The following is a 26,135-nucleotide window of genomic DNA, read 5'->3' on the forward strand; positions in this document are numbered from 1 at the left end:
ACAGGCACTATCAAAGCTTTGATAATCAGTTTGCATTGTTTCCTTTCTGCTCAGAGTTTCTTACTGTTTTTATTTTGCCAAGTCTGAATTGATGAATTCTTCTCCCAAACTGTGTCAATGATATTCCCCCTTTTACAATCCTTGTCAATTAATCCTTCTGGTATTTGGGACCATCTAGGCCCAGTTGGTTTGGGGAAGCTCTATAGCTCCTTGTAGCGAGGAGCATGTCAGTTCCAGGTAGCTCTCACATTGCAACCATTTGCAGTTACAACAGTGATTAAAAACTTTACAGCAATCTTTACATCCATGACCCTCACAGGTGTGAAAGCAAAGGAAAGCTGAAGTAAAATTGTAAGTATAGCTGTGGTTTCACATAGTGGCCACTTTGCTTAACAACCAGGTTACTGGTCCCATTTGTGGTTGCAAAACAAGGTCTGTCTTGTCTTTGCTTTTGTAAAAAAAAAAAAAAAAAGACAGCTTTTTCAAACTGAGCTCAAATGCTGGCACATCTATATAATTTTCTTGGCAACAATTCAGAAGTTAGCTTCTTGATTTCCCAATCTAGTGAACAAGTGTGGCATTTTTTTGAGGGTGGTCTCCCTTTTAACTACTAGCCAGGGATGTGCACCCATGCTGGCAAATGAAACAGCAGCATAAGCCATGCACAGTTCAGATAAGTTTTAATGGTGGAATAGATCTGTTTCATTTATGTTCTAAACCAGGGGTCTCCAACCTTGGCAACTTTAAGACTTGTGGACTTCAAGTCCCAGAGTTCCTCAGCAAGAAGTCCACAAGAAGTCTTAAAGTTGCCAAGGTTGGAGACCCCTGTTCTAAACCATCTCTCTCAAATGCTTTGAACAGATATATTTGAGATAGTACAATAGGATAGTACAATAGTACAATAAAGCTTTAGGACTTCAGTGGAGGAAGGACCATTGCTTAGCTGAAGATGGATAAGTATCTTCCAAACATACCAGATGTTTGTATTATAAAATTGGATTTTTACATTCATCTGATTCAACCTGATTTTCCTTTATGAGCATAAATATAGTCTGATAATATTTCTCACAAGAAATGTTGAAAAAAAGCAAATGAATATATTTATGTAACCATTTATTGTTTACATTTGTACCTTGCCTTTCTTGCACACTCCTTTTTGATTTAACAATCCACAATAACCGTCCAGTGAAATAGGTCAGGTTGAGCGGGAATTACTGGTTCCATCTCCCAGGTAACTTTTGTGGCTGAGAAAAAAAACTAGCATGTGGATTCTTCACTCCTATTACAACACCACTACAAATCACAATGCAGCTGCTTATTGAAATTCAACAAATGAAAAGGAAAAATGCTCGCAGTGCCATTTGTCTCTTTTATTATCTAAGGAAAATATGAAAAACAATTTAACAATTTGTCTATAGCAAGACAATTTTACCATCTTCAGCTAAGCAACAGTCCTTCCTGTAAAATGTTGAGTACAATATTCCAAGAATAATGCACAAACCATTTGTAGAAGTTCATAAAAACCTTTTAGCATAAAATCCAGCACACCTGCTGTAATGGGTGATCTATGTTCTTCACCAGGGCTGCTTAGAAGAACCATTCAACTTTTCCCTCCCAACATCTTCTACAATCTACTGCAGTGCTTCATATTAATGGGCTATGCACACAATAAAGGTAAAAGCATGCCATTCTGCCCTGCGTTCATGAAAGAACAGCAGCATGTTGATTATATATGCATAATTAAAATGTAATTAACATTTAACTTTAGGTTGTTGATGAAACGTGTATATTTTATGACATAAAGAAGGGAATCTGTTGTCTCTATGGACAAGATGAAAGCATGCAAACAATTACACTGGCTGCTCCATATCCTAATCCTGATCCTTGTATCCTAAATTATGGAGGACTTGTAATCTATTTCCATAAGTATATGCATACACTCTTTCCTTCTCTCCTTTCTTCCATAGAAACAGCAAAGGGAAAAAAAATCAGGATGAAGCGAGGCATGAAGGAAGAGCTGATTTGAGAAAGGAAATAAGCAAAGGGGGGAGGGAATGACAAGGGAAAATAAAAGAGAATTTCCCACTATCTGGACCTAATAAAAGGGTTAAAATTCAACTGGCAAGCAAATTCTTGGAAATCTTGTCTCCTAAGGCAGGGGTCCCCAACCACCGGTACAAGTCCTACCGGGCCGCTGGCTTGCTGGGCGCCGCCATCTTTTTGATGAAAAAGTGCTTCCGGTGAGCTTTTCTGGGTAGAAAGCTCACCGGAGCACGTTTCATCAAAAGATGGCGGTGCCCAGCTGATGCCGACACCGGGCCGCGGTGCCCAGCTGATGCCGGTGCCGGGCGCGGCGCCCAGCTGATGCCGGTACCGGGCGCGGCGTAAAAAAAGGTTGGGGATCACTGTCCTAAGGAATCTGCACTTTTCAGAGCTGATGTCTGCAGTCATTTTCATACCCTATTCATTGTTTTGTTTTTAATCAGCAATTTAAGACATTTCCCCACTTCACACTCATGTGCATATATAAGCCCATGTAGCAACAAAAAGCAAATATTTTATATCTACAAGTTATTATCCTCTGATATGGGATATTTATCTGTAGAAACTACTATCCACAATAGGTGGGGATCTATGACCTAATATATATATATCCCTCAGCTATTTCACAATGCTGCCACCTGATCTTGATTTGGATGCCATTTATACTAAAAGAAATGGACTAGAAAACCTCCAAGGTCCTTTCCAGTTCTATTCTGATGGATTGAGTATATGATCTTCACCACCATGACTGGTTCTCACTGGTCTTTGAAGATCCAATTCTTAGAGACAAAATTAGATGCATGAGATCAATGCTAGAATCCAAATAATTCGAGGGAAGGTTGCAAGATCTTATATTTTGTATGCCTATATTTCTACTTATATGTAGAAAGGGATCAGATAAACCTGCAGAGAGATTGCAATTCTACTTCTTTTGAAACTTACCTGATTCTTTGCATGTTTTCATCAGTTTATATGCATTGTTCTGGTAGTTAACCTACAACTTAATTGAAATGCAAATTGAAATATAGCAAGAAGCTCCACTAAGTGAAAATTTATAATAAAGCTTTATGTTCTTCTCCCTAGCCTTGGGAATCTTGGAAGATATAGCAACATATATCATGGTATAAGAGATAGTTTTTCATTACACCAGAGAAATCAACTGCATAATGTCTGCTAAATTAAAGCATTTTTTCAAGGGCTTTCTGAAATCTGAAAATTACTGTTCTGATGTCTGCAACTCTAAGCTCAGTCTAAATAGAAACCACTTCTGTTTAAATGACTCACAACTTGGAAGGAAGACTTCTGATATACATAACATACTTCATGTTAGCATTTATATTATTTTGGCTTCAGAGATTTGCTTACGCTTAAAAAGGCAAGAGTTTTAAAGCAGTAAAAAATTTATTTTAATTTTTGACACTCAATACATGTGATCAAATATGACCTTACCAAAGAAATAGATTGCTTCAGGACATATTTCTAAGCCAAATTTCAGCCTACAGCAAATGTTCGTGGTTATACAAATCAATCTCTGGACAACGGTTTATTTAGAAGTGCTGGCATCTCTAGCTACAACAGCATGTACTGTTCCTTAAATGGGTTTGGGCAAGTAAAATATTCCATACACAATGAAGAATTAAAACATTTTATCCTTGAATTTTTCATATTACCAAGTATAATATGCTTCCATAATGATAAAATAACTAAAATCCCCCTTCAAGCCAACATTTTGCTTTCTAAACAAGTATCTAATTTGACATTTTGTTCTCACTGTTTATAGATTATTCAAGGTCCCCTTCTTTAATTTTATGAAAGGGACAAAGGTTATCTCTGAAAGATCATTGCCAACCTTAGGCTAACAGTTAATCACTAAATAACAAATTCATTAAAAATCCCACCTATATCAGAAAGCAGAGACCATTTTTAATTGTATTAGAGGTCATTTGTACAAATAAGAGATTTTAAATCTCAGAAAAATAAAAACTGAACAGGTCATTAACAAGAGCAGACATGCACTATGCTGTTTTTAAATTTGCAATGCAGAATTAAATGCTACCCAAGAGATAAGTATTACAAAACAATAAGATTTTGTTTAACTCAAGAAGGTCAAAGAAAACCTATCAAATGAAACAGAGGGTAATGAATTCTGCAGCCAATGGGAAAATGTTAATAAATCTTACTGATGAATGTAGTGAATGGACTGCTCCTTATAGCATTTACTGAGTAAAGTGCACATTGATAAATTATCAGTTCAGTATATTACAAAGCAACACGGTACATTTCTATAGCCTCTTGCTCCTTTTAAAATAAGTACATCTGCATTGTTTTCCTCCTGTGCTCTGAAGCACTGCTATTTTGAGTCAGATAAGACCCTGTAGGTATGGACACTAAATGTTTGTGGGTATATCTGAACTTTCTACTACACTGATGTGCGTTTTTGTAAAGACTGAATAATATAGCTAGAGGAAAGCAATTTAATTTTGACATATATGTGGAGAAGATGAAAAATAATATTTTGTACAATGTAATTATGCCTGGAAAGGAGATGACCAGACTCATTACTTTCCACAATGAAACAGGTAGACAACCAAACAGAAATAGCATCTCCTTTCAATCGTTTACTAAACTGACATACAGAGATAACGGAGAACATATAGTACAAGTGGCAGTTTTTCTTTATCCCAAGAAAGGGGGAAAAAAACTTTGATAAAACATGCATTATGAGAAAATTTTATTCATGAATAATATGACCCTAATTTCTTCAGTGTTTATCCTCTATCATATACATGGCAAAGATGGTATGCTGCATCTAAGTCATTTATGCACACACCCAGAGTCTCAAGAACATATCTATAAGGAGGAACGCATTAAAGGTTGCAATCATTTATTTATAAGCCCCTGAGCAATTTTTCCCTAGAGTTAGGTGAAAAAGGCAAAAGTGAACAAGATATTTCTTGCTCTTTAAGTGCTTTGTGCAACATCATTTGGAGAAGTTATTTCTGAAGTCCTTTTTCTTTAACAAGGAGGACCACAGTTTGGTTTCCTGCTCCTGAACCTTGAACATGTTATAGATATTTCTCAATGCAGTTCTTTCCAGTTGTATTTCAGACACAGTGAAGCACATCTGCATTTTTATAGCTTTTTGCTCCCTCAATCCATGTTTTCAGTTCTGCAGAGTGTGAAGGAAATGCTTGAAGGGAGAGTGTCTCTTCACAGTAGTGTCATCTGGGTGACACAGTGGGACTGGAGAAAGAGCTGGAATTTCTTGGTGACTGAAAGGCCATTGGTGGAGTGCCAGGGGAGAGTTTTCTTGGACTGCAAAGGTCCCCATTGTGTAGCTTCCACAAAAGTTCTTCATTTTCCATTGATAGACGTTTATTTACCTTGGATTCCTTCTCCAAAGATTCTTGCAAAACTGCTTGCTCAGTGGAAAGTTGCCTGTTTAAAAGAGAAATTATAAATGAGACCTCAACTTCAAACAGATTTATCTTATTCTTTTTTTAGAACATTTACAAGCTGTAAAGCAGGGGTGTCCAACCTTGACAAAGCTGGCTGAGGAATTCTGGGAGTTGAAGTCCACAAGTCTTAAAGTTGCCAAGGTTGGACACCCCTGCTGTAAAGGGTTCGGCTGGACAATTCTCCATCCTTTCCTGGTGTGGTGGTGGTTCTTCCAGAACTTACAAACTCTCCATTGAATTAATAGATTATGCTCCTCTCAAAATTACAAACTTGGACAAATAAAGGCTTTAGTTGAGCACAATGAAATCCTCAACTTATTTCTCATTTTCTTCAATCTTATTGGTGTCCATCTATTAGAGGAAACATGTAATACTATTAGAGAAATAATATAATAACTGCAGTAGGATTTTCTACTCAGATGTTTGTAGAATAACTATTTTTCACAGGGAAAAAAGTTGGGAAACTTTATCATACTCCACTCTCATTCCTCTTAGCTTGAAGTGATACTATCATTTTCGCCCTTTAAAGGTGGAAAGGGAGGTAAAACTGAGCAATTTTCTATACTCCCAAATGATGCAGCATGAAACCTGGAGGCCCTGTAGTTGGAATAACACACAAAATATTTTTCTCCCAGGTGCAAGAGATGATAACAAGCAAATAAATTATTTTTTAAAAATTTGAACTTAAACTTTTGATAGTCCCCAGAGAACATTATACTGACCCTCAAAAGATGCTTCTCCATTTATTTGAATTTTAGTCCCACTTTATTATACTAGATTTAGAACAGCTTGTTTTATGGCTTTATCTGTATATATCTATGATATTAGGGTCAAATGCATACTTCCCTAAAGTGAGCTTTAGTGTGGCTGCTAGACCATAACTGAATTGTAATTTTAAATGGCCAGAGGAGAAATATAATTAAGTATAAGACGAATCTTTATATTTCTCTAATTAATTTAAATTGCATTCAGGTTTATTTACTGCAACTATATTTATTCATCCTGGTCATGTTCATTTTTTAATTACTGTTCTTGACATGTCACTCAATGTCTAAAGAAATTCTGGAAAATGTTTGCATGCATCCTGTTCTAAATTCCCCCCATGAAGGATAGGTATCTAGATATTGGCCTGCTAGAGTTGAGCTTTTAAAATACCTGGAAAGTTCCATATGTTTGTCCATCCGAGCTTTTAATTCTTCATTCTCCTGTTGAACTTTTCTCATTTTCTCTACCAGGGCAGTGTTGCTCTCCACCTTTGATAAAAAGTCAAATTGCACATTTTTTTTGACCAACACAAGGGAATACTGCTCTAATGCATCAGTGTTGCTAATCCTCTGAAGCATTTTTGTCAATTACAATTTAAAAGTTATCCTGAATGTGTATTTATAAAGTACCTAACAGTGGTAATAACTCTGTCAGTCTGTCGCCCCTGGCAAAGTACACTACATATAGTTTTTAAACTGCTACAATACAAATGTTTTCAATAAACCCCAAAAGACAGTTTATTTAAATGGATCTAGTTGATCCTAGGCTCTTAATCTAAAAATAAAGAAAAAAAGAGATTCAGTTTATTCACAGTTTATCATGGGTATCTTTCTAAGAGAGCAATAGTCCAGTTCATTATATATTCTCCAGTTATGCAGCATGTAAAGTACACAGAAGTATATGCAGGAAGTAGGCAGGAGAAGAAAATGTATGGATAGCTGAGATTTAAATATAATTGTAGCTGTGAAAAACTATCATCTGAAAACCTGATCCATTTAAAAGACATCAAGCAGATAGATGTAAGCTCTAAGCAACACCAGAACCCATCAGAGAAGATGGGAAAACATCCTGTAATTCCAGTTTCCACCCAGAATTTGTAGTAGAAGGACAAAAAAATAAATAAATTCAGGACAAGTATCCAATAATCTAGATAACCTTTTATATCTTGATGATATTTGGAAACTTCTATATTGTTAAGTTGCTAAAGTATTTGTTTGGCTTAAACATTTTGTCTTCGTCAACAATGTCTATTAGAACAGACACTTATAGCATGGTTCTTTAAGAACCATAAATGCAAAATAAAAAACAAGCCATAAATGCAAAATAAAAATATGACTCTTATAGATTAATATTTTTGGCCCCAAGACAGGATATTTTAAACTCAAAAATCAGCTAATTAATGAAGATAATTCTCCTTCCTGATTAATAAACAATAATTCTCAAGCCAAGTAATTATCATTTTGTTCAAGTTGTATAAAAGCAAGAAATAATTTATACTACATATTTTAAACATTCAGAAAACTGTATTTTACATCTGTAATATTTAACCAGCAATGCTTATATTGCAAAAAAGAGTGAAGTGGAAAGAAAACCACCAGAGTTGGCATCCAGGCATATTGCAGATTCCTGGCTAATAATGAAATCTGAACCAGCAACTTCAATTTTAGCTAGTGCAATGGAATCAGAAGCCTGTGCTAAAAGCTTATCCTCTCTCAAGATTAATTTTCCTTCCTGAAATTAGTTACAGGCTAATTTACATGTATTTGTCCCATAGTAGAGAACATTTTTGGTGCATATTCCCAATTTCATACTTCAGTGGTTTGCATTATCAGCACAAAAATGAGATTTTGGAGGCCAGTACTTCAATGTAAAGCTTACCAGTTTTTCCACCTTCAATAGTTTGTTATCTTGCTGGTGTAATTTCTCATTCTTGATCTCCAATACTGCTTTCAAACTTTCCAGTTCTTGTTCCAGGTACATAATCTGAGGATTTTTCTGAAAATTTATATACAGAGATGTTTTAGGAAGGCCCCTGAATACTGCCATGTGTTTTAAATTAGGTGTATGATATAGTGATTGGCTATGGATTTTCTTCGCCATACTTGTGGGCAATGGATAGGGAAAAAATATAGACACTTGCAAACCACCCTAGAACCCTTCAGAAGTACCTGCATGGAATGGAGAAATTTATGAAAATTGTATTTGTATTGGCTGCAAATATCCATGCATTGCCAATTCCAAATAAATGTTACTTTTGTAATTCCTCAAGGATTAAGCTATGCGGAGTGCTATCTTTTATTAGGACCAACTCAAATGACACAAAATATGCAGGCTTTCAAGTTACCCAGATATTTTATCAGATAAGAACTCAAAAGTTTACCCATTCTTTTGTACCAGCATATCAAAAGTTACATTTTGGATTTTCTCTTATCATCCTCCAATCAAGATGGTTAAGACACTGATCATTTTCAGATGCTGAGGTATGCAGCACTGCATAAGCTAAAGATCTAAATGGAATTCATAACCTTAAATATACCTCAAATGCAACATTCTGGTTTTAGGGATTTTGCTGTAAGCAGGAGTGATTGAGCAGTGTGCCCGTGTAACCACTGTGCGCTATTCTATAAAATGATGGAATGCCTCCAATTGTGTTTTCATTTAATGCTGCAGAAGAGGGAGGACACAGCATCCTGCCTGAGAGTCATTAAAGCAGCCACACCTTTATGAGGCTGCAAACAAAAACACTGCCCCTATGATTTTGGGTGCGAAATAAATATTTTGAATTCAGCTATGCAAGTTTAAGTATTCTCAACATGCGCCCATTTGAAGTGACTCACTGACATATAAATGGTATAAATGTTTTTTTTTTTCCTGAAAATGCTTTGCTTTGGCATTTGTGTTACCTGTCCAATATATTAATTAAAAAAAATAGAACATTCTGCAATATTTAGGAGAAAAAGTATTTTTCTTGGATCAGACACCTCCTGCCAGCTTTTGCAGAGAATGATGAGCGACAAAACCTAAATTAGACAGAACTAGGATTTGAGTGATATGGTGGTGGTGATTCAGTGGTCTTAAAGCAGGGGTGGGCAACTATGGCCCCTTTATGACCTGTACAATTCTGTAGAATGCTGGCTCACGAATTCTGGGAGTTGGAAGTCCACAGGTCGCGCAGGGGCCATAGTTGCCCACACCTGTTTTAAGGAATAAAACTGGTGCCTTAAGCTTCTGCAAGCTTTGCACAGTCCTTAATTTCCCTCACCCAACACAAAATATGCTAAGTTTATAGTTTATAGTTATATTCTATGAACATATTAAATTAATTGCAGCTTCAGGGCTATGTTTTTGTACCCCGTCTGAAAAGTGCCTGATAACGGTGAAATATTTATTTTTTTAAAAATGTACTTCATTGTTCTTTTATTAACAGCACTGTAGCATCATTATTATACATATCCATCTATACATTAACAGCACTGTAGCATCATTATTATACATATCCATCTATTGTGAATATTTACTTTAATATATTACTTCTGGAAGTCACCTGAGGTCCGGGGAAAGATTTCTACATTTATAATAATGTTTACAATATATACTATCCAATACCTTACTTACAGAGTGTGCTTTTTCTTTGGCTATTCGTTTTTGTTCTTCCAACTTCAGCTTTTCATTTAAGCAATCATTTTCACTTTGTAATTCAGCTATTTTTTTCTGAAACATTAAACACAGTCCAATATAACAATCGAGTCTCTAACACAGGGATGTCAAACTCAAGGCCCGCAGGTTGGATCCCGCCCTCAGGGTGCTTAGATCTGGCTGGCAGGGCTGCCCTGGAAACAGCGAAGGACTGGCCTGTGGTGCATCTACCAGTGAAAACAGAGCTCGGTGGCCCTCCCGAGCTCTGTTTTCACTGGCAGAGCACTGCAGGAAGCCCCTGCAGGTGCCCTGACACAAGTGATGTTGAGCTGGCCATGTCTCCCACCTCCCCACAAGGTCAAACACAACCCTGATGCAGCCCTGAATGAAATCGAGTTTGACACCCCTGCTCTAATATAAAGCCAGGAATCATTTTTAAAAAATACTATCAGAATAATAAAGTAAATTGGTAGAAGTCAGAAATAAATATGTGCTAAGATTCTTAATACTATTAGCTGGGCACCAGAGTGATACAATATGTTAAACCAACCAGCATAAGCAATAAATATGTTTAATAAAAACTAAACTGCTGTGTTATATTAATAAGGACTAAGTATAAATATGAATTTTTTTAAAAGGGAAAAGGTAAAATTTTCAAATAGTGCAGGAATATAATCTTGAAATAGTTCATAGAAGTGTCTATGTATTAATAAACTGGGGAAAAAAATTCAGACCTCCAGTTCTTCTTGCTTCTCATGGAAAGATTCTTCAAGTGACTTTCTTTCTAATTCATGGGTAGCCTTGAGTTCTGAAAAAAATTAGAAATTTATTATTATGAGGTAAGATTCCCTAACATGCCTTTATTACAAGTTAAGTTGCAGTAGCAAAAGACCAGGTTACATTTCAGTTAGAAATAGAAACATCTTGTATGCATTGTAAAAAAAAATATCTCTGTTATGCTTTTGAATATCTTTCTAAATGTAACATCCTTAGTTACCACAGGAAAGAAATGAGACAATTTACCTGAACAAGAAGATTCATATTCCTTCTTCAATTCTTCTATCTTTTCTGCATGACTGGTTTCAAGTTCTAGCTTAAAATTTTCATGTGTTATATTCAAGTTGTCAACCTAAAAAGTAACAATATTTTAGAATGTGTGTGTGTGTGTGAGTGAGTGTAAAAATAAATCCTTATTTTGGGACAAGTGTGGTTCAATCACTCCTTCTCAACCCTAGGAAGTAAGCAATGGGAAGCCACTTCCAAAAACCATGTCAAGAAATCTGCTAAAATGTCTCCAGGCAGTTTCCAGGAATCAACACTAACTCAAAAGTATGCACACACACACATCCACATCCACAAACTAAATCTACAAGTATTCCACAACCCCACCATAGCTTTTCATAGGCCTTTGGCTTAACAAGGGTTTCAACATGATTTGCAACATCCTAGGCCATCCTAGAATGCTGCTGCATTTCAATGAAGTTCTTAACTTTACTGAAAAATAAATAATACAGTTGACTCTGTGAAGATTTACATATTTACATACACACTTTTAAACTTCACTGCCAAGTTTCCAGAATGAATGCATTAATGTAGAAACAAACCTTGATTAAAGAATATTGCAACAATTAAGCATTATGCTAAATAAATGCTCCATCCAACTCCAGCTCTACTAACCTGCACCTGAAGTTGTGCTTTGTATTTTTCAGCTTCTTCAATGCAGATACTCTGAAGTTTTTCACACTCAGCTGTGTAGAACTGTTTCAGCCGCTCTTCCAATTCCAATACATCACTTTGGTGCTGTTGGTTCAGCTTCTGCACAAACCCTTCATAAGCTGCTTGCAATTCAGTTCGGTCTTTCTCCAATTTCTCACAGGCAGCGGTAGTAGTGACTGGATATGATAAATAACAACAATTTCCTCTTATGATCAAGTAGTTTCACAAACACAAATGCATAAAGCTTTTACAATTCTTTTCCTCCCCCCAAAAGTAGATACTCAACACAATAATTTCAAACAAAGTTTCCAGTGAAGATAGAAATAGAGTACTGAGGGTTTATTTACTAAGGGTTAATTATTTCCAGGTTTAATCCTAAGCATATCTAGTTTAAAAGGTGGTCGGATAGCAGCTAATAAAAATACCCTTCTGGAAAAGTTGAAAAGCTACTTGCAGTCTGGGCTACCACATAAACAGTCATGTAAATCATCCTTCACTCTTTCCAAAGCCATAGCATCTGTATCCAAAACAATACAGTTGATTCAAGACACGTCTCAAATAAAGGTTTAACAAGGCAATGGAGTTTTTCTAGCAAAATCTTTCCCAGTGCTATCAAGTTGCTTAAAACAGGATTTGTGTTTTTTCCCCAGAAAGCACACTGTCTATCTAAATGATGTTCTTGCCTTGTGGGATCCATTCAATTGTTCAGAAGTTTCCAGCACTATTCATCTGATTTTGCTACTAATTACAAGCAGTGGTCCCAGCCCGTGTTTCAGATTCAGAAATCAATATTGGGGAATCCATCCATGTGGAATATTGCATTTTTTTTGTCATGTTCTTCTACATCTTTGTGAAACTGGTGGGAGAAACTACTAGGTCATGAAGCATAAGGATTTTTCAGCAGGAAGTTCTTTACCTAGCAGAGTTCTCCCTACCCCAAAATATGCAGCCCTGCTATTCAAAACTGTATGGAAGATTGTGTGTACTTCTGATATATAACTTTGTTCTCTGGTAATTATTCCACACTGACCAAATTATATTTTAAACTGTTCTTAATTCCATATTTCTGGTGCAGCAGTAATGCTAAATACAACCCTATAGTTTAATATATATCTATGTAGTTATAAGGAGCTAAATGTGCTTCAAGAGACTTAAAATACTCAGTTTGAGAAGAGTTAATCTTGAATAACATTTTAATTTTTTAAAATAAATCACCTTAGTTACGAACAATATTCCCTCATAAGACTTAGCTAGATATAGTAGGTTTAATGTGTGTCTTTATTTTGGGTAATAAAAGAAAATAGTTTGGAGCTAAAATTCAGAGTGAGAAAGCACTTACGTTCTCAAATTAGCTTATTTTGTATAACAAAATTAAGATAACATCAAATTCTAGCTACAATATAATTATGCTTTTTCTTTCATTTTGTTACCAGAAAGTGAGTATATGAAGTCAACAAGAATGGCCAGCATACCTATTTCAGATAGCAACTGGACTGACAATTTGCCAGTTTGTGGTACAGGCGGTCCTTGAAATGGCTCTAAACAACAAATGGTAGCAATAGCACTTAGCAATAGTACTTAGACTTATATACCATTTCACAGTGTTTTTACAGACCTCTCTATGTGGTTTACAGAGTCAACCTATTGCCCCCAACAGTTTGGGTCCTCATTTTACCCACTTCAGAAGGATGGAAAACTGAGTCAACCTTGAGCCTCGTGAGATTCGATCTGCCAAATTGCAGGCAGCTGGCTGCAGCAGAAGTAGCTTGTAGTACTGTACTCTAACCACTGTACCACCGAGGCTCTGGTAGTTACAGCCAGTCCTCAAACTTCCTGCTTGTTGCTGCAGCCCCATGGCCACCTGACTGCAATACAGGTATTTAGCAACTGTCCTAAATTTTTGACCATTGCTATGTCCTCTGGTCACGAGATCAAGATGTGCAACCTTTTGCGTTCCAAAATCAAAATCAATGGGGAAGCCATCAAGAAATTGAAAGCCAAAATCATGTGAGGTCCTGGCTTAACAATGCTAATCAGATACTGTTGCAACTGTCATCAGTAAGCAGTGTGGTCATGTGACTCATGCTTTACAATCACATCTCACATCTCAACAATAATTCTAGACTCAATTACTATAGTTAAACAGTATTTTCACTTGTTAGGAATGGAGAAGGCAGGCAAAATGTACCTTACAATTTGCTAGCAAAACAAATCTACATCTCTAGGAGGGGCACTTTTTTTGGAGGATGCCTACTATCTATATAGTTATCTTTTAAATGGCCAGGTATTCTTCTAGATTTTGACCTGTGAGATTTAATGCCAATTTAGTCATTTTTATCTTAGTATCATTTGTTACTCTTCTTCTTTTACAATTTTTATGAGGGAATTTATGTCTTATGAGGGAATTTTGGTCCAAGCAGCAGAAGTCTTCCTTTCTCTCCCTCCCCCCAAACTTTGCCAGAAATGAGTCTTTGCTTGCGCAGCCTCTTGGAGCAGGATGCCTTGCAGGGTCCCAAAGACTCATTTCTGGCGGAATTTGGGGGAGAGAAAGACTTTTGCTGCTTTCCTTGCATGCAGCCAAAAGCAGAAGAAGAAAGAAGAGGAAAGAAGTAGCCCAATGGCCAGGCAAGTCTCCCCTGCCCTTTCTCCCCTCCTCTCACTACCTCGTGTTGTTCTGACACAAGCCTTGTGTTCCTGTGGGCCATGTGGGTGGTGCAGCCTTGTGTTCCCGTGCAGCCTAGATTAATTGCTTTGGGGTGTGTGTGCTCTGGGGATGACATTTCTGTGCGGATCACCAAAATTTTCTCGCAGACCACCAGTGGGCCGCGGTCCACTGGTTGGCAACCACTATGTTAAAGCATAGTTTATATTTTGGAAAACTATTCTGGTAATTCTGTAAAAGTGTGGATAATGTAATATTAATAATAACACTGCTACTGGTAATTATTTAAAAGGGAAAGCAAAGAAGAGAGAAAGGAAAAGGATGAGAAAAGAAAGAAAAGCCTTCCTTAACAAAGCCCAGATTTCACTTTATTGGTCTAGCACAGGAGTTCCCAACCCCTGGGCTGCAGCCCACTACTGGGCTATGTAGCTTATTTGGAACTGAGCCACATGAGAGGCGACCCTGCACAGCTCCACATGAGTGGCAGGCCGGTGTGCATGTGTTCCCGCTGCTTGCATGGGCCAGTTCCCCTCTCCCATCCCAGCTGGGATATTAATGTGCAAAGGTCAGCCTGCACCTGATTATTGGATATTATCAAAAACATCTGGAAAGATCCAACTTCCTGAAGAAGAAAAGAAGTGGACATGAAACAATTTCATCATTCGGGGATGCTTTCATATCTTTCCAGGATGAAATTTCATGCATATTAAAGAATAAGAAATACATTACAAAAGTTGGTTGTTTTTTTTAAAAAAAATCTGATGCAAAAAGCTAAACTATGCTTATTTATTTCAAAAGGCACCAGTCCATAAGTCAGATTTTTTGCAGGCCAAAAAATTGAGTTGTGGAAATTCTTTTGCCTCTTCACCGGGGAAACAGAAAATATTACTTGGCTTAATAACCAGTGATCATGATTCCTAGTTATCTACTCCATTAAGACCTCTGGCATATCTTTCATTTGCCATGGAAACTGAAAAAGAAAACATAACTATCACCTGCAGTTTGGACAAAAGCCTTGTTGTTTTTTTAGCTTCTCTAAACCAGAAAACAAATGGGTGGGAAAGAGAGGAAGAAGAACACGTATGTTGCTGGATGACCTTTTGCTAGAGAAGGAAGGACATCTGGCTTGGCAAAAGAATTTCAGGACAGGACAACCATCAGAAAAAAAAAAGAAGTCAACAGAGCTTTTAACTATAACTGAGGTTAGTCAAGGACCTGATGAGGTTAGTCAAGGACCTGATCATTTTGAGCCAATTATAAGTACGAACTACTTTTTCAAGGAGAAAATCCAAATAGAAAATGCTAAAAGTAATCTAGACAAGAAGCACAACCAGGAGTGCTACATCTATTGTTATTGTTTCTCCCTCCTTTCCTTTTGCTCTGAAAAACTCCCTCCCTCCTATGCTCTGAAAAACTAAGGAGCATCTTTTCTGAAATGTTTCCCACATATTTCCCACCTCTCTTCTCTTGAGTTGATGTCCTATCTTTGGCTCTCCCTCCTGCCTTCCAACATCATTCCCAATACATTACACTAAGTATAAGTGCATTTGGCATTACTCTTTCACAAGAAAACCTCCAAAACAGTGTCAACTCTGGCCTTCCACATTGACAGCTTAAACTCACTAATCCAGCTAACCAGCAACTTGAATCTTCTGCAGGAATATAATCCCCTCTAATCTCTGTTGAATCTTTATTCTCCTACTTTATTGTCCAGAAGCACCTCCAATTTACCTGAATCCATTTGATCATTTTATCTTGGTCTGTTATTGACATCAAAAACTAATTGAGCATGAGAATATTTTCTTTGGATTTCTATGGGAAAAATGTGTTGGATACCATTCGCATCCAGTTATCACAAAGCAGTAGGCAACCTCACACAGCATGGCGTTATATATCATAATCCCAAAGCCTGACATACATCATGAAACAAATTCTTCCAGATTCTTCCAGTATCACTTTCTACAAATGTCCCTTTAAAAATGACTAAGCTTTTGTTAATGGCTCTAAAACTTCCAAGTAATTTTAATACCAGAGAAGGAAACAAACTAAATATAAAATCTGGATGCCTTTTCTACAATGTTGATGCCCACAGGACTAGGGTTGATCACTGATAGTTAACCTGCTTTGTCAACGGGGGAAAGAAAGTAGATGAGCAGTAGCAGGTTTAGCTCACCAAAACAATTATCCAGGGTCCAGAATGGGCAGCTGTTCTTCTTCAAATAAGCCAGAAAGAAGTTCAGCTTTGTATGCACAGACCTGATGTCTCACAGGTAGATTTGTTCAGCCAGTGCAAAAATTCCCACGTAATTTAAGCCATTTAAGCAAAAAGGAACCGTTTGCAAAGTTATTAGATTTCATCAGCACAAAAAATTACTACATATGTTGTGGAATTGTTTTTTTAAAAAAGCCTAAAGTCTCAAAAAGGGAGAAAAAAACATTCAAAATTGTTAATGAAAAAAAAATCTACAAAAACATTCATGACCACAATGCCATGCTTTGAAAAAAATGTCCTCCTGAGGAAAAATAAGCATCATTAAGTCAATATGCTAATTAAATGAAGGAAAAAAATCTAATATGCTTTAAGCAATTTCATACTGCAACTTGTTTCCTTTAGGAAATAAATCAAACCTACCCACAGATGTTCAGAAAATAAAAGTTATTTCTTTTATGATAATGTCCTGCAATTTTTTTTTATAGAATGATGATCACTATGTCAAGGTAAAATGTATAATTAGTTCAGGTGCTCAGACATTCAATTAGCCAGCATTACAGGCAATAAAAACAGTCATTTTTAAAATCTACTGCAGTGGCATCTTGAAGCATACAGTTTTATTTTTATTCTTTTAATTTAGCTGAAAGGTTTTTTTTTAAAGGGCACTATCGGCAATGAGAAATGAAAATCTCAGTCCAAATCTTCCTGTTACATTTTGAAAATTCTGTTTCCCATCATCAAATGCTCCAATTCTATTTAAAAAAAAAGCTTGTTCTTACTCGTTCACTATACCTGAGGTAGATTGGTTAATACAGACCAGGTCTGGAAGAGACACCTGCTTTCAACAAATTATAGGTAGTCCTTGACTTACAACAGTACACTTAGTGACCTATTCAAAGTTACAATAGCACTGAAAAAGGAACTTGTAACCATTTTCACACTTAAAACCATTGCAGCATTCTAATGGTCATGTGATCAAAATCTAGACACTTAGCAACTGATTCATGTTTATGATGGTTGCAGGGTCCTAGAGTCATGTGATTCCCTTTTGCAACCTTCTGACAAGCAAAGTCAACGGGGAAGCCAGATTCACTTAACAACTATGTTACTAACAGTGATTCACTTAACAACTGTGGCAAGGTCATAAAATGGGGCAAAATCCACTTAAGAACCATCTCACTTATGGCTACAGAAATTTTGGGCTCAATCGTGGTTCTAAGTTGAAAACAGTATTTTTTTTTCAAGACTGACATAACTTTTAATATCTAAGACTAATGAATAGCCAGAAACAAGCTGCATTTGTTGACGTTTAAGATGAAGATACATTTTCAAATCTTTGCATCATGTTGCTAGTTTAATGAGATCATAAAGTTCATTTAGCTATTTCTACCACCAGCAAATTGCAGAGCACATATATAATCACACCCTATGCTGAAGCCTTTTGCCTTGGCCTTGATACTCCAACTGTGTAAGAGCAGAGAAGAAATAGCTCTACCATGTAAACAGCTCTACCAGGTAAACAGGTGAGCAAGGTGGAGCAATTCCTCATAATACTAGAATTAGCTATTTAAAATCTCATGGTATTCCACTGTTCCCCAGTTTTCAAAATGGATTTTTAGGGTCATTCGACTGCAGTTGGCCCATAAGCCTTTGAAACATTATTCTAGCATATTTTCAAATAAACATCTAAACATAAATTAGAGACCATTTAACCACAAAAAGCACACATAACAGAACCTGTTCTAGTATATAAAACTAGACATAGACTAGATTGGAACATATGTACAAGTTTTAAAATTTATTTTCAAATACATATACACTTTTCCATTTATTTTTAGGAAAGTTCTTATAGGCTTTTAGGAAGACACCTAAGCTTTCCTTGGGCCTTGGGGATCAGATGTTGAGTCCACAAATGATGAAGATTTCACTCTAATAGCCAACCTACAGCTTTAATACATTTTAATGAATTATGTTTTTAAATTGATTATGGGTTCATTTTTGTATGCCACTTAGAATCACATGACTTGAGTTAGGCAGCCATATAAATGCCTGAATGAATACATAAATAAAATGGACTGTCAGAATCAATTACTTTGAGAACACTGAAATAGGTGCTGTGCTGTTGTGCACAGTAAGATCTTTTCAGGTGAGCAGAAGATATTCCAATTTTCATTCACGGGTAAGATTCACAAGTGAAAAAAAATCCCCTTTCTTTCCATCAGTCTGGAATTCCCGTTCTTCATGTAAACGTGACACATCAAAGGTGACATACACACTCCAACTGTGCCATTCTTGCTGTTCATTTTGTAATTCAGAATGGTCTCAAAGAATCTGGCTTTTTCAAAAGATAGAAAGGACTTGGTTTTTTTAAAAAAGTTGCTATCCCTGCCTAATGCTTAATCCATTGCTCAAAACTGGGCAATGTTTGTTGGTCAACATCTTTATATTATCAATGGGCAAGGGTATAAGAGAAAAGAGAATGACCTCCAGCAGTGGGATTCAGCCAGTTCGCACCAGTTCAGGAGAACCAGTTGTTAACTTTCTGTGCAGTTTGGTGAACTGGTTGTTGGAAGAAATCATTAGTGCAAATAACTGGTTGTTAAATTATTTGATGACCTCCAAGATCCAACAGAAACACACAATACTCTGTTGGTACAAAGTGAAACAATAAGAAACCATGTCTAGCTAGCAAAGCCAACATTAAATTCTCCCATGTATATAATTGTATTACTGCCACTTGAAAAATAATCCCCTTAAAAATTTTATGCTTATGCATGATTTACATAAAAATCTTTTCATTATATTAATGACCCAAGGCAAAAGAAAGCTTCTTTATCTCATCTATTGTATACTTTTAGAAGGGTAAGCTTTCAGTGCCAATAATTGATAATGTATGAATCATCTTAGATATGCAGTAACATTTCTTGAATCTGTCACTCTCCAGATTTGCTAACTCCAAATAGGTTCAGCCATATGTCCAAAAATGGTGGAATTGTAGTCCATATGCAATGAGACATCAAGTTAGAGAAAGTCATATGAACAATGATAAAAAATATAACCACTGCTTAAAATTGCCTAGAAGTTACTAGTAGTCATTACTCTCATAATAAAATATCTATAATTAGAAGGTACGTATAGTCACATTTCACAGATTGAATGTCAATCAACTTATAAAGCAAATTGCTTAAGTGTTTCACATATGTGATGTCAATGCCCCATTCTATTAATCCATAAAATAGGCCAGTCCCAGTTCTGTATTCTGAAATTGTCAGCAACTTGCCTGAGGCCGGCTAACAAGGACAGAGGTAAGATATAAAGCAAAACCAATTTTATTCTCTTACCCATAATGTTACCATAATGTCAGCTTATGACTTAACATTAAATATTCTAAAACTGTTTGTTAAGATGAAATGCTCCTCTGGCACATTTAAGCTGGATCTCATTTTGGATCACTGTAAGAATTTTATGATTCTCTGCCTTGAAGCAGTTAGTCCGTTTAGTTTAAGTGATGTTTTTTTTTTAGTTTCTTGTTTCTTGTTAATTTTAGTTCACTGTGAACAGGCTGGGAGCAAATACAGCACATGTTACCATTGTTTCCTCAGTATGAAGAGGTAAAATAATACTTGTTATACCATTTATTCCAACTTTGGCAACTTTAAAACTTGTGGACTTCAATTCCAGAATTGCAGTCAGCATGGCTGGCTGGGGAATTCTGGGAGTTGAAGTCCACAGCTCTTTAAGTTGCCAAAGTTAGACACCGACAAAAAGTAAAGAAGAACAACAACAAAAGAAAAACATGGATTTGCACAGCCTATCTCATCACCCACTTTCCCCACAATAGATGTTTGGACCATCAGATATATGTTTCCAGAGGAAATTCTCTGGAAGCTCAGGGTCATACAATCAAGAATCTGGAAAAATGGAGTCCACAAAGATCTGAACAGAATGAAGTGGGATCAGTGGGAGAGGGTCTGAACGTGCTGAGTCAATTCTATGACTTCTTATGGCCCAGTTTTGTTGCTCAATTTATCACTTAAAAAAAGGAAGGAGGATAGCATTGATTAACACTTACCCAGATCTCCACGAAGGTTGAGAAGTTCCAGTGATAACTCTTTACGCTGGGAAAGCACTTCTTCTCTCTGTGGGGAAAACACAGCAGAGATACATACAATGTTATTGGGGGGTGGGAAATTCTTTTCAGTTATTATATTTATGGACTATCTGCTAAATGACAGGAGCTGGGAGGGGGGAGAGGCCAAGTACGAAACATCCATGATAACAGCTTTTTAACACTGGAAAAACACAGAAGGTTCTGAGATAAGGAAGCAGATGTGTTTAAATAAGGTTTTCACCTCTTGTTAAGTACTTTAAAGTCAGCAAGAGCTTAGTTTTCTGGCTAAGTGTGGATACTCTTAGGATTAAATTAACTTGCATTCAACAAACTTGTAGGACCTTTTATTCATAACTTTGAGGGCCACACAGGAGTGAAAAACAAAGTACAAAGTACTTTATAACAAAGGTAAATAGAGCCCAAGTCTTCTATAGATTACTAAGCCCAATTACAAAGCAACACTGTGTGTCACATTTTCAGTCAAAACATTCCCTTAACCAAGATTATTCTTTTCTTAATGCTAAAGTTGGTGAACATCACAAAAGAATCCACATCCTTTTCTGCCTCTTTCCAACTACTGAACAAGTTACAGAAAACAAGCACCCCACCCCCACCCCCCAAATCTATAAGGCGCAATGAACCCTCTGCCTCCTTCATGCAATCCCTGCTTGAGAACTGAACGTTGCAGAGATATCAAAATGCAAGCTCCCTGCTGCAGGAAGCATTTCACCTTGCTTGCAGAAAACCACTGCTGAAAACTCCTTGACATTATTCCAGAAGAACACCACAGAACAAACACCAACCTTTTTTGCAGCACATGGAAAATACAAGCACACTTTGCTGCTAGAGCAGCCCATCGTACAGCTTCTGTCCCCAGCTTGTCTTCCGTCCCCAGCATATGCAGGCAGGAGTGTACAGGTGGCAAGCGATACCACAAAGCAAACTGGTTGGGCCACATTTAACTTACAACCAGGTCACACTCCATTGGCCACTGCCTCAGCTTGACTTCATCATGCTTTGCAGTTTACCGTAGTCCTTCTACTGGTCTCTCCCAATACAGAGACACACTCACTGCAGCCTCTGCACTTGGCACCAGAAGCTAGTGATTACTTAAAGCTACAGCTCTTTCGTTTCAGAAAAATGAGAGCCAGACATTACTAAGATCGATTGCCACTTACTCAAATATCAGTTGAGAGAGAGGGGGGTTGGGAGAGGAAAGGAGGGAGGGAAAACATCCTCCTGACCACCGCTATAGATAATGGGTTTTATTTTTAGCTTTTCTGAATTAGTTATTCTAGGCTTTTACTCTTAATTTATTAGATAGGCTGGTGCGGAAATGAGATGATGTGAGCTGAAAGGAAGAAAAAAAAGAAACTTTAATAAAATTTGCTTTATGCTTGTTGTGCTGCTCTATTGAGCATAGAGCAGCAAATAAAAGTGATATAATCTTTTCAGGAGTTTCTCATTGGGTCAGTGGGAGTACAGCAAAGTGAAGAGAGCCTTCAGGGCCTTCACTCAATATTTTAGCCTCAGTTCCATGGATACTCTTGGCTCTAGGTTGTGTAGCTTAGTGGTTAAAGCATCAGACTAGAAAACAAGAGACTGTGAGTTCTAGTCCTGTCCTAGGTATGAAGCCAGCTGGGTGACCTTAGGCTACCGGTCATTCTCTCTCCACCCTAGGAAGGAGGCCAGGACGAACCACTTCTGAAAATGTTGCCAGGAAAACAGAAGAGGCTTGTCCTTATCCAGGCATTTACTGTCTGGATTAGTATGTGAGTTTGGCCACCAAGAATCTTTTTTCTTCTCTAAAGGACTAATATGGTGCTTTGTTATTTCAAAATCAGGCGATATATTGCATCGGTATTTATTCTGAATATTTAAGCAGAACATTGCAAAGCACGGGAGTTCTGCAATTGCATTAGGGCTATTAATAGAGTGGGCTTTTATTGACTCTGAATCTTTTGAATAGGTTGTCCCAGATCACACTATAATCCATGAAAAATTATAATATAAACTAATTAGTCTTGGTGGTTCCATAAAACTTATGTTATTTGGCAAATAATTAAGTCTTCTCTGCTTCTATTCCTGAGAAATATATAGGCAATATTAAATATTGATGACTTATTTACATGGACTAGAATGCACAAAGGAGGATTGTATGCATATTCTAAATCCTATATATCTTAATTTTATTAACAGTCTAAATTTAGTGTGTACAAGAAAATAAGGTAGTTCCATTCAAGACACAGGAACTACTTTGCAAATAGACAAAAGAGAAAGCCCCACCTTGTGAACATATTTGTTATTTTTGAAATATTTATTCAACTACAAATTAGTTTAAACTCACATTAAGAGAAATCCACTATCTGATAACTGATTAGTCAATCAGGAGCTCCTATCAATTCTTGGTAAAAGCAACAATTCTCACTGTTTAGGAACAGAGTTCCATTTCTTAGGCTAAGAAGAATTTATGTTAAAAAAAAAAGAACCATCTGTTTAGAAGGCCAACAAGTCAGATGATCAAAACCATTGAATCAAATACTATAATTTGACCAAAACAACTCCAAGTGGCTCAAAGAAACCAACATAGAATCCAACCTATCAGTGGCTATTGGATGGATCATCTGAGCAGCAACCAAAGGACCCCTAAAACAACCCCTATTTGTTTAAGGAAAACCTAGGCAGTGCTGTGAATGGAGCAGTATGAAAATGAATGCTTCATAGATTGCTATAATAACTGGGAACTTTAAAATTAATTTAACAGTAATTTAAATTAAATTAGCAGACCGCTGTTTAGCAAGGAGGTGCGCCAACATAGTGGCCTGGGAGAAAGGAGTTTAAAAAACTGATCATCCTCCATTTTTAAAGTGTGTGGGGGAGGGAAGGGAAATCCCCTCAACATCTTAAAGGTTCTGTTGGAGATAATAATTCCACCTATTTCTTTCATTATTGACATTATGCAAAATACAGGAGAACCCTTATGCCTCAGGATCAGAAGCATATAATTTTGTGATTCACTATCAGTTATTTTACAGGATTTATAGGTTGCTCTAATCACAACTGACTCTGACACAACTGACTCTGCCATACAAGTCCCCTTTCATAGTTTGATTTAAGCAAAACAAAATACCATTACAAAAAGTCAGAATGGTTAAAACAACAAAGTAATATCCCAGGATTAGTTTGCAATCCTCCTCTCCCCCATAAAAACATTTCTACTGGAGAGGGCGGAGCTGGCGTCGCGACGATACGGCATGCGATCTTGGAGGTCTGAGATCGCTGCCGATATCTTTGCTCCTGGACGGTCCAATCGGATCTAAACAGTCCCGGAGAGATGGTGAAAGTAAAGAGCGCATCCTGTTGATCCCAGGGATACTGCAAAGTCCCTGGTAGATCCAGGAGAAGCTCTTCTTGCCAGCGGCAAAGAGGCAGCCATTAAAGCTGCTGAAGTTGGGACAGCTTCGAAACGAAAGAGAATGGAAAGAGAGAGTGTGCCGGTTTGGTGAGAATTTTTTCTTTATTCTAAGATTTGAAAGGACACCCTAAGGAAAAGAAAGAATCTGTAAAAGTTTTGACAGAAGTGACTAAGCGGCGATTTTAAACAGGAATGTCAAAGTAATATTTTTATTTTTTTATTCTCATTGCTGGATTTTCTACACACGATCTTATATTTTGAAACCGGACTGGTTTTTTCTCTTCTTTTATCTATTATTTTTATCCTTTTTGATTTTATAATATTTTAGGCTAGAGACTCCCTTTTAGTTATTTTTTTTAAAATATCTTTTCTTTTTTTAATTAATTCTTATTATATTTTGCTTGGAAAAGGAGGGTGAAAGTGAAAGCAAAAGAAATTTTGTAACACTGCCAACTAGAGGCTTGGAAATATTCTATTTCACTTTTGACCAGACAAAGCTGAGAAAGAACTGAGACTTCTTTTCAAGGACATTGCTATTTGATAAGATAGAGGGAAGAGCATCGGAGAGTATTATTGCAGGTGCTCTTCTGGGTTTCTATCAACAGCTGGAATCTGGTATGGAAGCTTATAGGAAAAGAAAAGGTGATAAGTCTCTGGAGAAGAGAGTTATAACAAGAGCCTTGGATAATTAAACAAAGTGCAGTGTGCTCTTTTTATTTTTTCTAAGCTGCACTACCCCTCCTCATCAGTTTACTTTTTGTAATAGCTATTTGGATTTCTGGCCCTTTGGAACTTGTCTTTGTTCTTTTTTTTCTTGTCTTTGGAAGTTAAATTTCTACGCTTGCTCTTTATTTTAAAGGAAAAGCTTTAGTATTAATGATTCCCTTCCTTTTCTTTTTAAGGGAGTAGCCTTTTTTTCTCTCTCCCTTCCTGGTATTTTTGTCTTTCCATCTACCTTCCATATTGGCTATTTTTCTTTTTTCTTTTTGTTTATTTTTCTGGCCTTCTTTTTTTCTCTTATGCATCCTTTTATATTTGAGACCTGTTAATTGGATTAAGGTGTTGAAGAACCTGAAGAATTTTCCCTTTCTCTTTTTTAGCTTTTTATTTTTCACTTTTCCGCCTTTTTTAGGATTTTACAACTTTTTCTTTTTTGTGTGTGTTTATGGTCTTTTCCTTCATCTTTGAATTTTTACTGTTATCTAACCAATAAGTTGGATTAAGGTATACAAGAACCTGAAGAATTTTTTTTCTTTTTTTATTATTATTACTATTTGGCTTCTTTTTTCCTACTATTTTTATTTGGAATTGCAATCGGTTATTTCGCAATTGGATTAAGGTCTAGAAGAACCTGAAGATTCTGAAATGCTCAAAATGAGTAGGAAATTAACAGCCCCTGGTTCCTCAACTTCTACTTCTTCCTCTCCACCATCTGGAGGACAGCGTTCAATACAGACAATGTTACAGCAAGAAAAAGAACAAGAAAAAGTGACCCTGTAGATGATTATGCAAGGAATTCAAAATATTCAAACAAGAACAGAGAATATTGAAAAGAGAACAGAGAACAAAAAACAGGGAAAACCAATGAAAAGGTGGAGAACATCCAACAAATGATGATGAAGTACGATGAGAGATTCCAAAAAATTGAAGAAGAAGATAAACAAAGAGACAAGAAGATTGGAGATATTGATAACAGATTAACTGTGGTTGAACAAGATAAAAGTGGTATTCTGAGATGGGAGATGGACAGATCAGAATTTTATCTTAGATTCCAAAACATAGAGAAAGAAAAGGGACAAAACCTAGCTGAGACAATGATAGAAATATTGGCTGAAGCTTTGGAAATAACTGAAGAGAAGATGATGGATGGAATAGATGAGGTCTATCGAGTCTTCACAAGATATGCAATGAGAAAGTTACCAAGAGAAGTTCACATCAGATTTACAAAGAAAGCCATTAAAACACCAATATTGCAAGTGGCAAGAGAGAAAACATTGAAATACAAAGACAAGGAGATTGTGGTCTTGAAACAAGTACCCAGAAGAGTGAGAGAGATGAGAAGAGAATATCGATTCCTGACCAAAATGCTACTTTAAAAAGAGGTGAATTATAGATGG

The 26,135-nt window shown here is 36.6% G+C and overlaps 1 protein-coding gene across 3 annotated transcripts in view; it reads right to left on the bottom strand.

The window, feature by feature from the left end:
• Positions 1–3,425: 3,425 nt before the first annotated feature.
• Positions 3,426–26,135, bottom strand: part of MTUS1 (microtubule associated scaffold protein 1) — a 105,615-nt gene continuing 82,905 nt past the window's right edge. For 2 of the 3 annotated variants that reach the window (XM_026667104.2, XM_026667105.2), the window contains 8 exons: positions 20,565–20,631; positions 11,580–11,794; positions 10,926–11,031; positions 10,637–10,710; positions 9,882–9,977; positions 8,145–8,261; positions 6,657–6,754; positions 3,426–5,481 (listed from right to left, as the gene is read on the bottom strand). In XM_026667104.2, coding sequence (XP_026522889.2) covers positions 5,265–5,481; positions 6,657–6,754; positions 8,145–8,261; positions 9,882–9,977; positions 10,637–10,710; positions 10,926–11,031; positions 11,580–11,794; positions 20,565–20,631 — 990 coding nt within the window. In that variant the 3' untranslated portion in view covers positions 3,426–5,264. Of the gene's footprint in view, positions 5,482–6,656; positions 6,755–8,144; positions 8,262–9,881; positions 9,978–10,636; positions 10,711–10,925; positions 11,032–11,579; positions 11,795–20,564; positions 20,632–21,406; positions 21,784–26,135 lie in introns of those variants that run through there. The other variant, XM_026667108.2, reaches the window with a different exon arrangement.

Source organism: Notechis scutatus, chromosome 4 (assembly GCF_049901735.1).
Source record: "Notechis scutatus isolate UNSWTSFEM ecotype Mainland chromosome 4, rNotScu1.2, whole genome shotgun sequence".
In the NCBI taxonomy this organism is placed as follows: domain Eukaryota; kingdom Metazoa; phylum Chordata; class Lepidosauria; order Squamata; family Elapidae; genus Notechis; species Notechis scutatus.